At 40.6% G+C, this 12,347-nt stretch overlaps 1 protein-coding gene across 1 annotated transcript in view; it reads left to right on the forward strand.

Moving 5' to 3' along the window:
* Col14a1 (collagen type XIV alpha 1 chain) overlaps positions 1 to 12,347 on the forward strand; it is a 182,287-nt gene that overhangs the window by 72,824 nt on the left and 97,116 nt on the right. Inside the window, exons 15-19 of the mRNA XM_090339326.1 lie at positions 3,856 to 3,982; positions 6,650 to 6,789; positions 7,537 to 7,669; positions 9,138 to 9,197; positions 10,907 to 11,058. Coding sequence (XP_090195452.1) covers positions 3,856 to 3,982; positions 6,650 to 6,789; positions 7,537 to 7,669; positions 9,138 to 9,197; positions 10,907 to 11,058 — 612 coding nt within the window. The remainder of the gene's footprint in view (positions 1 to 3,855; positions 3,983 to 6,649; positions 6,790 to 7,536; positions 7,670 to 9,137; positions 9,198 to 10,906; positions 11,059 to 12,347) is intronic.

Consider the following 12,347-nt stretch of genomic DNA (forward strand, 5'->3'; position numbering starts at 1 on the left):
CATGATCCTTGGATCTCAGCCTGCTGAGTCACTAGAATTACCTGCATAAGCCACCAATGCCTGGAGAGTCTAACTTTCAAAATATTTATTAGTTTCAAGATTCCTGTATCACTGTCTAGATGTTCTGCTTCATCTCTCTCCCCTGCACCAACCCTAAATAACTTGGGTGCCTTTTTATCTTAAAAAAAGGACAGGGGTTGATGGTCCATTTTTTTTTTTCTTTTTGGTGGGTCATGGGGCTTGAACTTGGCCTGGGCACTGTTCCTGAGCTCTTCAGCTCAAGGCTACCACCCAGCCCTAGAGCCAAGCCCCACTTCCCTTTTTCTAGAGGTTAATTGGAAATAAGAGTCCCAGGTCTTTTTGTTCCTGGCCTGGCTTTGAACCTTGATCCTCAGATCTCAGCCTCCTTGAATAGCTAGGATTATAGGTGTGAGCCATCACGCCCAGCTTTCTATGCAGTTTCTTTGCTCTACTTCCTCTTTGTCCTCTCACTTTTCCTCTTTCACTCCTTCTTCCACTTTTCTTTTACTTCCTCTTCTTTCCTCTGTGTCTTTTGTACATTATTCCTCTCTCCAACTTTTTGTACCCCGAGGAAGGACACTAAAGCACAGATTGGTAATGGTGGTGATTATTGTAATGATGATAATGGTGGCATTTGTTGAGTGTTTACCGTGAGCCAGGCACTCTTTTGAGTGTTGTACAGAAAGAATTTCCCATGAATTTTACAGAAACAAAGGCTAGAAAAGTATGAGTTATGAAACAAGGACATGCTGCCGTGTCAGATAACATTAACGGTGATAAAATTTGGGAAGTTCACAAACATGATGAAGGATTAAATGTTGCCATTTGAGTGTTATAAGGTCAAAAGCCACAGTTCTTAGACCCCTGAGAGGGTCTAACAGTGGTGACTCTCAGCCCAGCCTAAAGTAAAGCCTAAATCTTCCTTCCCTACCCAGGATTCTGTCCCCATTTCTCCCCAAATGAGGTGGAAATTAAGCTTTTAGCTAAACTGCTTATAAATTACCCTCAAAAAACAGTTCCAAAACAATAAGATCATGGTGTTTTGTGATCATTTCTCAAGTTCTTCTGCATCTTAAAAGTACTACCAATAAAGTCCATTCCAAAACTAGTAATTTAAAAATACTATAACGAATAATAATAAAAATAAATGGTAGAGGGTGCTTTTTCTTTGTAAAATCAACTGTAGTCTATTTAATCCCAAATAAGATGCTGTAGTAAATAAATTAGATCCCTTTTAGCAGACACACATGCCGGGCTGGAGTAAACACCAAGGACTAAAATTACTTAGCAGTGAATGTTACCAATTTCTGGTTCACAATGAAATGACACACATTTTCCATCAATCTTGCTGTGTAGCTCGGCTTAACACAACAGCCCTTGATTATGCAGCGTGGGAAGAGTTCATGTGAAACTGCATCTCTGCCCTGGGGTGTGAGCTGAGGTGACTCTTGCATCCCGCTGGGAGTTTGGTCAGGCTGGGATGACTTCATTCCTGGCTGGCACCTCAGCTGTTTCTTTCCTCAAGAGTGGCTCAGGGTCACTGGATGGTGAAATGGAAGTTCTCCTCAAGGCAGCACATTTTTTAGACCTACAGTTAAATCCTTAGTGCTGAATAACATTTCTGGGTTTGCTCTTGTAGCTCACCCTTAGCTTATTTAAGCAAGCAGCTATCTTCATTTTTATTTATTCCATTCACTCAAAACACACAATGAAACAGAGTGAGGTAGAGACGAAACAAGGACCTGCCCTCAATGAATTCAACATTCTGCTTAGGAGACAGACAGTAAACAAAGAAATAAAACAACTGCAGGTGTGATTTATGCCATGGAGAGAACAACAAAGATAGTGTTAGAAAACAAGTCTGGGCCGGGCCCCATTGGCTCATGCCTGTAATCCTAGCTACTCAGGAGGCTGAGAGCTAAGGGTTAGGGTTCAAAGCCAGCCTGGGCAGGAGAAGTCCGTGAGACTCTGATCTCCAAATAACTTCCACAAAATGTCAGAAGTGGCACTGTGGCTTATGTGATAGAGCACTAGTAGCCTTGAGCAAAAGAAGCTCAGAGACAGCACATAGGTCCTGAGTTCAAGCCCCAGTACTGGCATACACACGCACATGCACGCGCACTCCTCCCCACCAAATGAAAAACATGGGGGAAATGAAAACCCCTCTAGGGAGGCTCAGTCTTCCAATGACAAAAACCATGAGTCTTCTTTCCACCACCTTGAGGATGATGTGGATTAGGGGTGCCTTGTAAATCCTGCCTTCCTCTACTCTCACTTTGTTTTCTTTCTTTCTTTCTTTCTTTCTTTCTTTCTTTCTTTCTTTCTTTCTTTCTCTCTCTCTCTCTCTCTCTCTCTCTCTCTCTCTCTCTCTCTCTCTCTTCTCTTTCTTTCTTCCTTCCTTTCTTTCTTTCTTTCTTTCTTTCTTTCTTTCTTTCTTTCTTTCTTTCTTTCTTTCTTTCTTTCTTCCCATCCTGGGACTTGAACTCAGGGCCTGAGCACTGCCCTTGGGCTTTTCTCAAGGCTAGAGCTCTACCACTTGAACCACAGCACCACTTCAGGCTTTTTCTATGTATGTGGTACTGAGGATTTGAACCCAGGGCTTCATGTATGCTAGGCAAGCACTCTGCCACTGGGCCAAACTCCCGGCCCCTCACTTTGTTTTCTTCCCTTGGTTGTCAAGTTCTCTCTGCTCACTTTCCCCCTTTCTTATACTCTGGTCTCCATTCTTAAGATGTCATCCCCTTACAGGATCTTTACAGGATCTGAAGGGACTGGTACTTTTTCTGACCATGTCATTCTAAGAATATTTCAAATATTTACTATCTCCTTTATGAATAAGGTCCCCTGCTTCTCCTCTGCACAGTTGCTTCCCTGTGAAGCTGTCAGAGGAATTATTGGGTGATTGTAATGGAGCCAGCAGAACACTGGCAGTGAAGACCAAACCTGGCTATGTCTGGTAATCTGGTTGGGAGTGTATGCGTTTGCATTTACTTCAGCCATATCAGCTGTCTGCATTCCGATGTCCTTCATGAACAAATACCATGAAGGATATCACAAAGGGTATTAAAAAATACCATAGGTCATTTACATAAATATATGATTAGAGGTGTATGTATGTGTGTACATATATAAATGGACTGCTGTTATAGTTCAGTAATTTGCTTATTTATTTTTTTGTTTTTGTTTTGCCAGTCTTGGGGCTTGAACTCAGGGCCTAGGAAGTGTGCCTGAGCTTCTTTTGCTCAAGGCCAGTTCTCTACCACTTGAGCCATAGCACCATGGCCGGCTTTTTCTGTGTATGTGGTACTGAGGAATCAAACCCAGGGCTTCATGCATGCTAGGCAAGCCCTCTACCACTAAGCCATATTCCCAGCCCAAAGATTTGAATTGTACTATTTCTAGTGCAGTTATTGGCCATGTGAACTAAGGATAAGAACAAATGATTCCTGTGCTTCAAGAGTATTGGCTAGAACAAAAACAGGAGAAGAGATATCAATGTGTAAGAAGTAATGTATTTGGTTATTTGAAATTTGATAGGGAAGGGGGGAAAACCAAGATGGGTGGGGGGTGGAGGCGGAGGGTAATGGGTACCAAGACATGTGAAAGGGTATCAATGTATGTGAATTAATGCACCTCCTATCTGGCAAATATCATGTAACCCTTTTATTAATTACAATAAAAATATATAAAAAAATAAATTGAAAGTAGAAATAAAAAAAAGAAGTAATGTACCGAGCATGTGGCGAATGTAACTGTGAGCCCTCAACCCCTCTGTACTTTACAACTGAAAAAAAGAGCATTGGCTAGATCTACCAAACATCATTTGTTTTGCAGGTTGAAGTCGATCCCATCACTACATTCCCTCTGAAAGGCTTGACACCACTCACAGAATATTCCATTGCCATTTTCTCCCTCTATGAGGAAGGCCAGTCTTTGCCTCTGGCTGGAGTCTTCACCACAGGTAATTACAGTTTAAAAGCTTTTTAAAACTAACTCTGTGGCACCTGAAACCTGGCCTAGCTCTTCAGTTATGATTTTGAAGAGATTACATTTTATTAAAAAGTTTTAATATGCAAATAATCAGATAAGTATGCATATCAATCTTATCTATCAAAACAAGAGAGACCATTGAAATTCAAAATGTTTAAGGTTTTAAAAAGTTTTCACATTGTTCTTAGTCTAATGTCACATCTTTTTCTTTGATGATGGTGATGATGATGATGATGATGATGATGATATTTATATTTATATTGCTGGTCCTGTGGCTTAATCAGGACCTGGATGCTGTCCTTCAGCCTTTTTGCTCTACAACTTGAGTCACACATCCACTTCCTGATTTTTGGTAGTTAATTGGGAGGTGAAAGTCTCACAGACTTTCCTGCCCTGGCTGTGTTGGAATGTCGCCCTCAGAATTCAGATACCTGACTAGCTAAATGTAAGCCACTGGCACCCAGCTTTCTTTTATTTCGTAATGCTAAAACGTTATTTTATTTTATTGGTGTGTTGTGGGGCTTGAACTCTCGGCCTGGCCACTGTCCCTGAGCTCTTCAACTCAAGGCTACTGTTCTATCTCTGGAGCCATAGCTCCACTTCCAATTTAATAGTGGTTAAGTGGGGATAAGAGGTTCATGGACTTTAATGCCCAGGCTGGCTTTGAACTGTGATCCTAAAAATCTCAGCTTCCTAAGTAGCTAGGATTACAGGAGTGAGCCACCACACCCAGCCAAAAGTTATGTTTTGTTTTGTTTTTAAATTCATGTGTGTTTGTAGTATATTGAGATCCTTAAATTGTTGATATTTGACAACTATTTTGAGCAATAAAACTGATAGTTTCACAATACTTAATCTGCCATTCAATAGCTACATTTTCATGGAACTTAAAATCTTTATTGTTGTTACTTGTGTTGGTGGAGCTTGAGCACAGGGACTAGATGCTGCTTCTGAACTTTTTCACAAAAGGCTAGCACTCTACCACTTTGAGCCACAGCACCACTTTCAGTTTTCTGGTGTTTATTTGGAAGGAAGAATCTCTCACACTTTCTTACTCACGCTGGGTTAGAACCATAATCAAAACCAAAAGTAAACAGTATATTATTTTTTTTACATACCCTATAGTTTGTCAATGAGTATGAAACATTTTAATTATTTTCTTTTGGAGCTTATTGATTGCCCTTCTGAATAAATTTTCTTTGATTGCAAAGGAAATATAGTAATTTAGGAATGAGAGCAAATCTGGATAGAGAAGTTATATTTACAAAAAGTTTAATAATTTTACAAAAAATTATTTGAGGAGAGTTCTTGTTGGAATTTTCATGTTATATTACAGATTATTTAAATCCCTTGTTTCCAATAATAAAAATTAATGACCTGAGATTTTTATTTTGGATATGACTGGACATTGTGCTTGCTTATGTAAATTCCCCAAATCTATAAGCTGTGAAGCAGTGGAAGATCCGGTAACGTATATTTATCTTTTGATGACATCTACATGCATACATAAAAGGCTGAAGTTTCTCATCCTCAGCTCAATTTATCACCCAGGAGTGATTTCACCACTAAAACAAATAACACTAAAAGGAAGCATTCTCTAGTCTTTAGTGTGTTCTTTTGTTAATGTTCTCAAATACTCAGAATATAAGTGGTGCTGTGGCTCAAGTGATAGAGCACTACCCTTGAGCTGAAGAGCTTAGGGACAGTGCCCAGACCCAGAGTTCAAGCCCCATGACCACCACCACCACCACCACCACCAACAGTTCAATATTTTTGGCCCGGAGCATGGCCTAGTGGTAGAGTGTCTGCCTCACATGCACAAAGCCTTGGGTTTGATTACTTGATACCACATACACAGAAAAAGCTGGAAGTGATGCTGTGGCTCAAGTTACAGTGCTCGGGTCCCGAGTTCAAGTCCCGGGACTTGCAAAAAAGAAAAAAATTACTCAGAATATAATACCTTTATAAGCTAGTGATTATAACATGTACATTTTTTTTGCTAGTCCTGGGCTTGAGCTCTGGACCTGAGCACTGTCCTTGGACTTTCTCAAGGCTAGCACTCTACCACTTGAGCCTCAGCACCACTTCCTGGTTTTTTTTTAATTGTATTTAATAAAAGGGTAACATGATATTTGCCAGATAGAAGGTGCATTAATTCACATACATTGATACCCTTCCACATGTCTTGGTCCATTACCCTCCCCTCCACCTCCCCTCTTGGTTTTCCCCCCCTTCCCTGCACTTTCTGGTTTTTGCTATGTATGTGGGCTACCGAGGAATCGAACCTGGGTCTTCGTACATGCTAGGCAAGCACTTTACCACTAGGCCAAACTCCCGGCCCAACATGTACATTTTTTGAACAGAAAGAACCCAATAAACAAGCTAAGAGTTCTAAGTTACTGGGGGGAAAATAGCTTGGTTATTTCCACAGTGTTTGCGTTCTTGGTAGAGGCCAGCCACTGAAATGTAAAACTCGACTGGACTAGTCTAGACTCTTTTCCTTTCGTACTTGACTTTCCAAAAAGAAAAGCAGAAGATTCCCCAGAGAGTTGTGTCTCCCTATGATCTCTGAGAGCTGTTTGGGCTTTGCTCTCTTGACTTCTCATTTCCCTAACAACTCTCCTTCCTTGGCCTACAGAGGAAGTTCCTGCCCAACAGTACTTAGAGATTGATGAGGTGAAGACAGATGGGTTTAGAGTGACCTGGCATCCTCTCTCTGCTGAGGAAGGGCCACACAAGCTAATGTGGATTCCAGTGTATGGTGGGAAGACCCAAGAGGTGAGTCTTACGAAGCAGATAAAAGTGAACCTGGAGTATGTTCTCTGGATCTGAGCTGCATTGGAACTATCCTTCATTTTAAAATCGATCAGCAATTCCAGAAGTAACCAATGTGTGGCAAGGCAGGACATTTTATGAGTATCAGAGCATACTATGATATATTTGATAAATCTTATTTATGTTTATCTATGTAGTTATCTGAAGGGGTTTCAACTTGTAAACAAATCAGTTTATAAAGTACAACATATTTTTTTTCTTTTGCTGATCTGGAGGCTTGAATTCAGGGCCTGGGATCTGTCCCTTAACTTCCTTGCTCAAGGCTGGTGTTCCACTACTTGAGTCATATTCCACTTCCAGCATTTTGGGGATTTTTTTGGTGGCTAATTGGATATGAGTCTCCAGATTTTTCTGCCCAGCCTGGAGTATAAGGAATCTTGATGAATGTATTTTATATATCTGAATTCTAAGATTAAAATACACTGTTTCCAGAGTTCTAGTTAGATATTTTTATAGAATATTTAAAGTCTTTGACTTAGCTAAATAACATTTCAGAAAATTTCAGTATGCCACTTATGCAATATCAAAAATGTATTCACTGAAGAAACGGAAAGATCTGTAGCTTTTTTTTTTACCAGTCTTGGAGTTTGTGATGTTTACACTCAAGATAACATTCTCCCTTCTTATTTCTTTTTGGAGACATTTTTCTTTGCTCCTTCTATAGTCAAGTAAGTGCCCAATACTTTTCAGGTTGCCTTAATAGAAGAGCAAGACTCATATGTTATTGAAGGCCTGGAGCCTGGCACAGAATATGAAGTCTCCCTCTTGGCTGTACTTGATGATGGAAGTGAGAGCGAGGTGGTAACTGCTGTTGGAACCACACGTAAGTCCTGGTCTGGTTAACTTGCACTTTAGCAGCATCTACCACCCATCTACAGGGGCACTACCACCATCCCCCTGGGTTCTGTCTCTATCTGCCTTATCCCTGGCTGTGACCCTTCAAGTTTTCTTTGTCCCCTAGGATTTTTCATACATCTTTAGCTGCAGCAGTGCTGAGAGGTGAGACATCATCACATTCTATGGTCTAGCGCCATAAAGGAAGGGACCATATTGGTCTTGCTCAGTATTGTATACTCTAGTACTTAATCCAGCATTTGGTTAGTTTTAACTGTACAATAAATACTCGTTGAATGGTTGCATGGATAGGTGAGTGGATGGATGCCTGAAGGATGGATGGATGGATTCATGTATGAATGGATGCATAGATGGATGGCTATATGGATGGATGGACTACTTTATAAATGGATAAATTGGCAGACAAATAGACATAGGGATAACATTTCCAAGAGTTTCTGGAATTTTCCAAGTTGCTCTTGGTTCCAAGATTTTTGTAGAATACTTACTCACTGATTGATTTATCCCTTCAGTTTAAGGTATGAAGTAGTAACTACATATTAAATTCTCTTAGTGTGAGTTCTCTGGACTCAGATTCTGAGACAAAAAATGACATCAGGGAGGTTTAAGGAAGAGTGCAGTGGGGAGATGCTTATGTAAGACTCTGAAGACAGTGTGACAGTGCAGAGGTTGAAACCAGGCCCTCCACTAATCCCACTGAAAATGCGGAAGCTTGAATCATCTGTCCTAATTGTCTCAGATGGAGGCACAGGGGTGGGCCTCGGAGCCCCTGAATTCTCTGCCTCTGGGGATGGACCATGCATAGAGTCAGTGATGTGAGCCCCTGAATTCTCTGCCTCTGGGGATGGACCATGCATACAGAGTCAGTGATGTAAGGGCAAGCAGTTTCCGGAGCTGGAAGACATTGGCAACCAGTCTTGGAGCATTTGGAGAAGTGTGCTGATCTGTCTGTGTCTGCAGTGCACCAGGCAGCCACCCACCGCCTCGCCCACGCTGGGTGGATCAGGAAACAGAGGATGCACAGTCTGCCCGAGCTCACTGCCCTCCCTGGTGGTCTTCTCTGGGAGCCCTTTCATGACTTGATCTGCAACACTGCTTTATTCCCTTTAATTATCATGGCTGTACTCCTGTTTCAAAATAATTGAGGTATTTCACAAGCTTGCAGAGGCTCATTCAAATGTTTCTATTCTGTCTGAAAGTTGTGGTGAGAAACTTTGACATTTCTTTAGTTTCCAGTGTCTTTATCAGTGGAAAAGATAACCACCACCTTACTTTCTGCTTACTTTTTCTCTGATTTTTAATCACAGTCAAGTTTGTTGAAGGAAGCACATAAGATAGATGGTATGTTCTTCCAGAGCTGTGAAGTGATGTTATGTAAGTGTAGGTAGTTACTGTCTTCAAAACATTTTTAAATAATAATTTTATTCTTTTTATAGTGGACAGTTTTTGGACAGAGCCACCCACAACTATAGAACCTACTATACCTGTGACTTCAGGTAAGAACACACAAGAAGGAATGCATCTACCCATGAGAAGTGGGATTTGGAATTCAAGCAGGAGTTATGCTAATTGCTTTTATTTAGTTTAGATTATTACCTTGGAAAGTGATGCCCCTCTTTTCTCTGGCAAACAGTTTACATTTCCTTTCTCTCAGAATCTCTCAACATCTTTTTTCCTACTAAGTCGCTTAGTGCTCTAATCTCATGATTTTTTCTTTCCTTTTTCCTTTTTTTGTCCTGTATCTCCATTCACTTTTCTGACAATGTTACCATAGCACCTGTTCTCAGGGGGTGTGGAGAATGACTCACGCTTTGCTTCCATGTGCTTTTGTGATCCACTGTTTTCTACTTTCAGGCCCTTTACTGCTCTCTCACTGCAATACATCTCCCACCTAGCTGTCAGATTCAATTGAATTGCCCTCAGGTTGTATAGTATCATTTGTTTCCTTATCTAAAACCCTTCAGTGACTTCCACTACTCATTCACTCCTCCATTCTTCAGTCAATCTTTATTAAGTCTTTCTTTGTTGCCCTACAGTCAAGATTTTTCCTGATTGTTCCTGGTTTTCTTCCTAGCTTTAATCATGTTTCCTGGCCTCCCTTTAATTTCCATTTATATATAGCTATGCCTTGAACTGAAAATTTCCCCACAATTTCCAAAATCTGGTAACCTCCCCAAACTGTACTAGCTGAATGTTGATCTCCTATCTATTTTGAAACACTTCCTATTATTTTATTACTGTCTGTTTCAAAGACCTAAACACAATCTGACCTAAAGGAAGAGTTTCATAGATGTTTTCTGAATGGATAGATGAATGAATGAAGAGCAAGAAAGAAATAGCAGAGATAGACAAAAGAACAGGAAGTCAGGGAAGAGGAGAGAAGAGGGAAAAATGATGTAATGAATAAGTGAGAAGATGCCTTGGGAGATAAGAATGAATGTATAAAACTACATAAGTGAGGGCTGGGAGTTTGGCCTAGTGGTAGAGTGCTTGCTTAGCATGCACAAAGACCGGGGTTCGATTCCTCAGTACCACATCCATAGGAAAAAAAAAAGCCAGAAGTGGTGCTGAGGCTCAAGTGGTAGAGTTCTACCCTTGAGAAAACCCAAGGAGAGTGCTCAGGCCCTGAGCTTAAGCCCAGGACTGGCAATAAATAAATAAACAAATACATAAATAAAACTACATAAGTGAGACATCTGGACAAATACCACCTGTATGGGATGAATGGACGAAGGCAACCATAAGGAGAGAGCCGTGTTTGAGGGACCTAACACAGACATTGTGGACAGGTGAATGGATGGATATAAGAATTCATGTGAAAGGGAATAAAGGCTCATCCCACGTGATCACATTTTTATGAGAGCCATAATACGAAATTCTGAGTACCACACCCACCCTTTGGGTTAGTAAACTGATTTGTTAACCCCAGGGACTTCCCCAAGTTTTTAACAGTGTATATTCAGGGAAGCTAGTTAAGAGGGGTCTTCGCCCTTCTCTTGGAAGCATCGCTTCAATCTATTTTTGTTGGTTATCATTTTTGTGGCTTGATTCCCTCCCTCCTCTTACAATGACTTCTTCCTGCTTTGCGTGGGTCTGCATCCAGATCTGCATTAGAGGATGCCCATTGCCTCTCTTTGAAGTCTCTGTGGGTCATTTAGGACTACGAGAGGTAAAGTTATTTAATCCTTGGTTGTCTTTATTCCAGTTCTTCAGACAGGAATCAGAAACCTGGTGGTAAATGATGAAACCACTTCTAGCCTGCGGGTAACATGGGACATTTCTGACAGCAATGTGGAGCAGTTTAGGGTGACCTACATGACAGCCCAAGGGGACCCCATGGAAGAAGTGGTAGGAACGGTCTGTATAAATACAGCTGACCAGAAACTCTGCAGACTCCTTGCAGCTCATAAGGCTGTTTCCAGAGATGACTGCAAGCTTTGCTGCTTACTGCTTGGTGACGCTGCCACCTTTAGAAATTCATGTTCTTGGTTAATGAGAACTTCACTTCTGGTTGATGGATGATTTTTCAACCCTTAAAGCTTGCTTGCTTTATACTCCAATTGCTTCAAGCTGACCAAGCCTCTGGACCACACTTCTAACATTGCTTCTGCTTTCTCGCTCATCTTATAGAGCATAAAAATTGGGTCAAAAAGCATTAGCCAGGTATTGTAGCATTTGCCTAGAGTTCCAGCTGTCAGAGACTGAGATGCCAGAGGATCTCTTAAGCCTGTAAGGTTGAAATCATCCTGAACAAAATAACTAGATCCTTTCTTAACACCAACCAAAATAGTTGTCATCTCAAAAAACCAGTTAATATAAAACAAGACAAAAGGTTACCATACACTGTAAATATATATATATATATATATATATATGTAGGTATACATTAAAAAGTTTGATGCAGCCAGGAGTTTGGCCTAGTGGTAGAGTGCTTGCCTAGCATGCACAAAGACCTGGGTTCTATTCCTCGGTACCACATCTATAGAAAATAAAAGCCAGAAATGGTACTGTGGCTCAAGTGGTAGATCTCTAACCTTGAGAAAGCCCAAGGACAGTGTTCAGGCCCTGAGTTCAAGGCCCAGGTATGGCAATGTAAGTATTAATTTTTTTATTTTTTTATTTTTTTTGTCAGAGTAATGTATAGAGGGGTTACAGTTACATTCACCAGGTAGTAAGTGCATTACTTCTCACACATTGATTCCCCTTCTCATGCTTTTGTCCCCATTTGCCTCCCCCACCCCTCCCAATCATCTTATTTTCCCCTTTCCCTATTTCAAATAAACAAATAAACATATATACAATATACCAGGTAACAAAGTCAGATACAGTAACAATATGAGACAAAATGAAGGGCAACAAAAGAGAAGAGAAATAACATAGTACATTAAGAACAACAATCACACAAGATAAAGCTCTTGTTTTTATATCCTAGAGTTCCTTTCATTTAGTCTCATCCTATAGGACCTTGTGTATCTAGGTTTTGCGCTATTGTAATACTCTGCTAGGAGAGTCCTAGATGTGTACTAATTATCACAAATGAGGGAAATCATTGAGCCTATGTTCCTTGGGTCTGACTCACTTTATTTAATATGATTTTTTCCAAGTCTTTCCATTTCTTTACAAATGGGACAATGTCATTCTTTCTG

This window comes from Megascapheus bottae, chromosome 9 (assembly GCF_031878675.1).
Source record: "Megascapheus bottae isolate mThoBot1 chromosome 9, mThoBot2.hap1, whole genome shotgun sequence".
Classification (NCBI taxonomy): domain Eukaryota; kingdom Metazoa; phylum Chordata; class Mammalia; order Rodentia; family Geomyidae; genus Megascapheus; species Megascapheus bottae.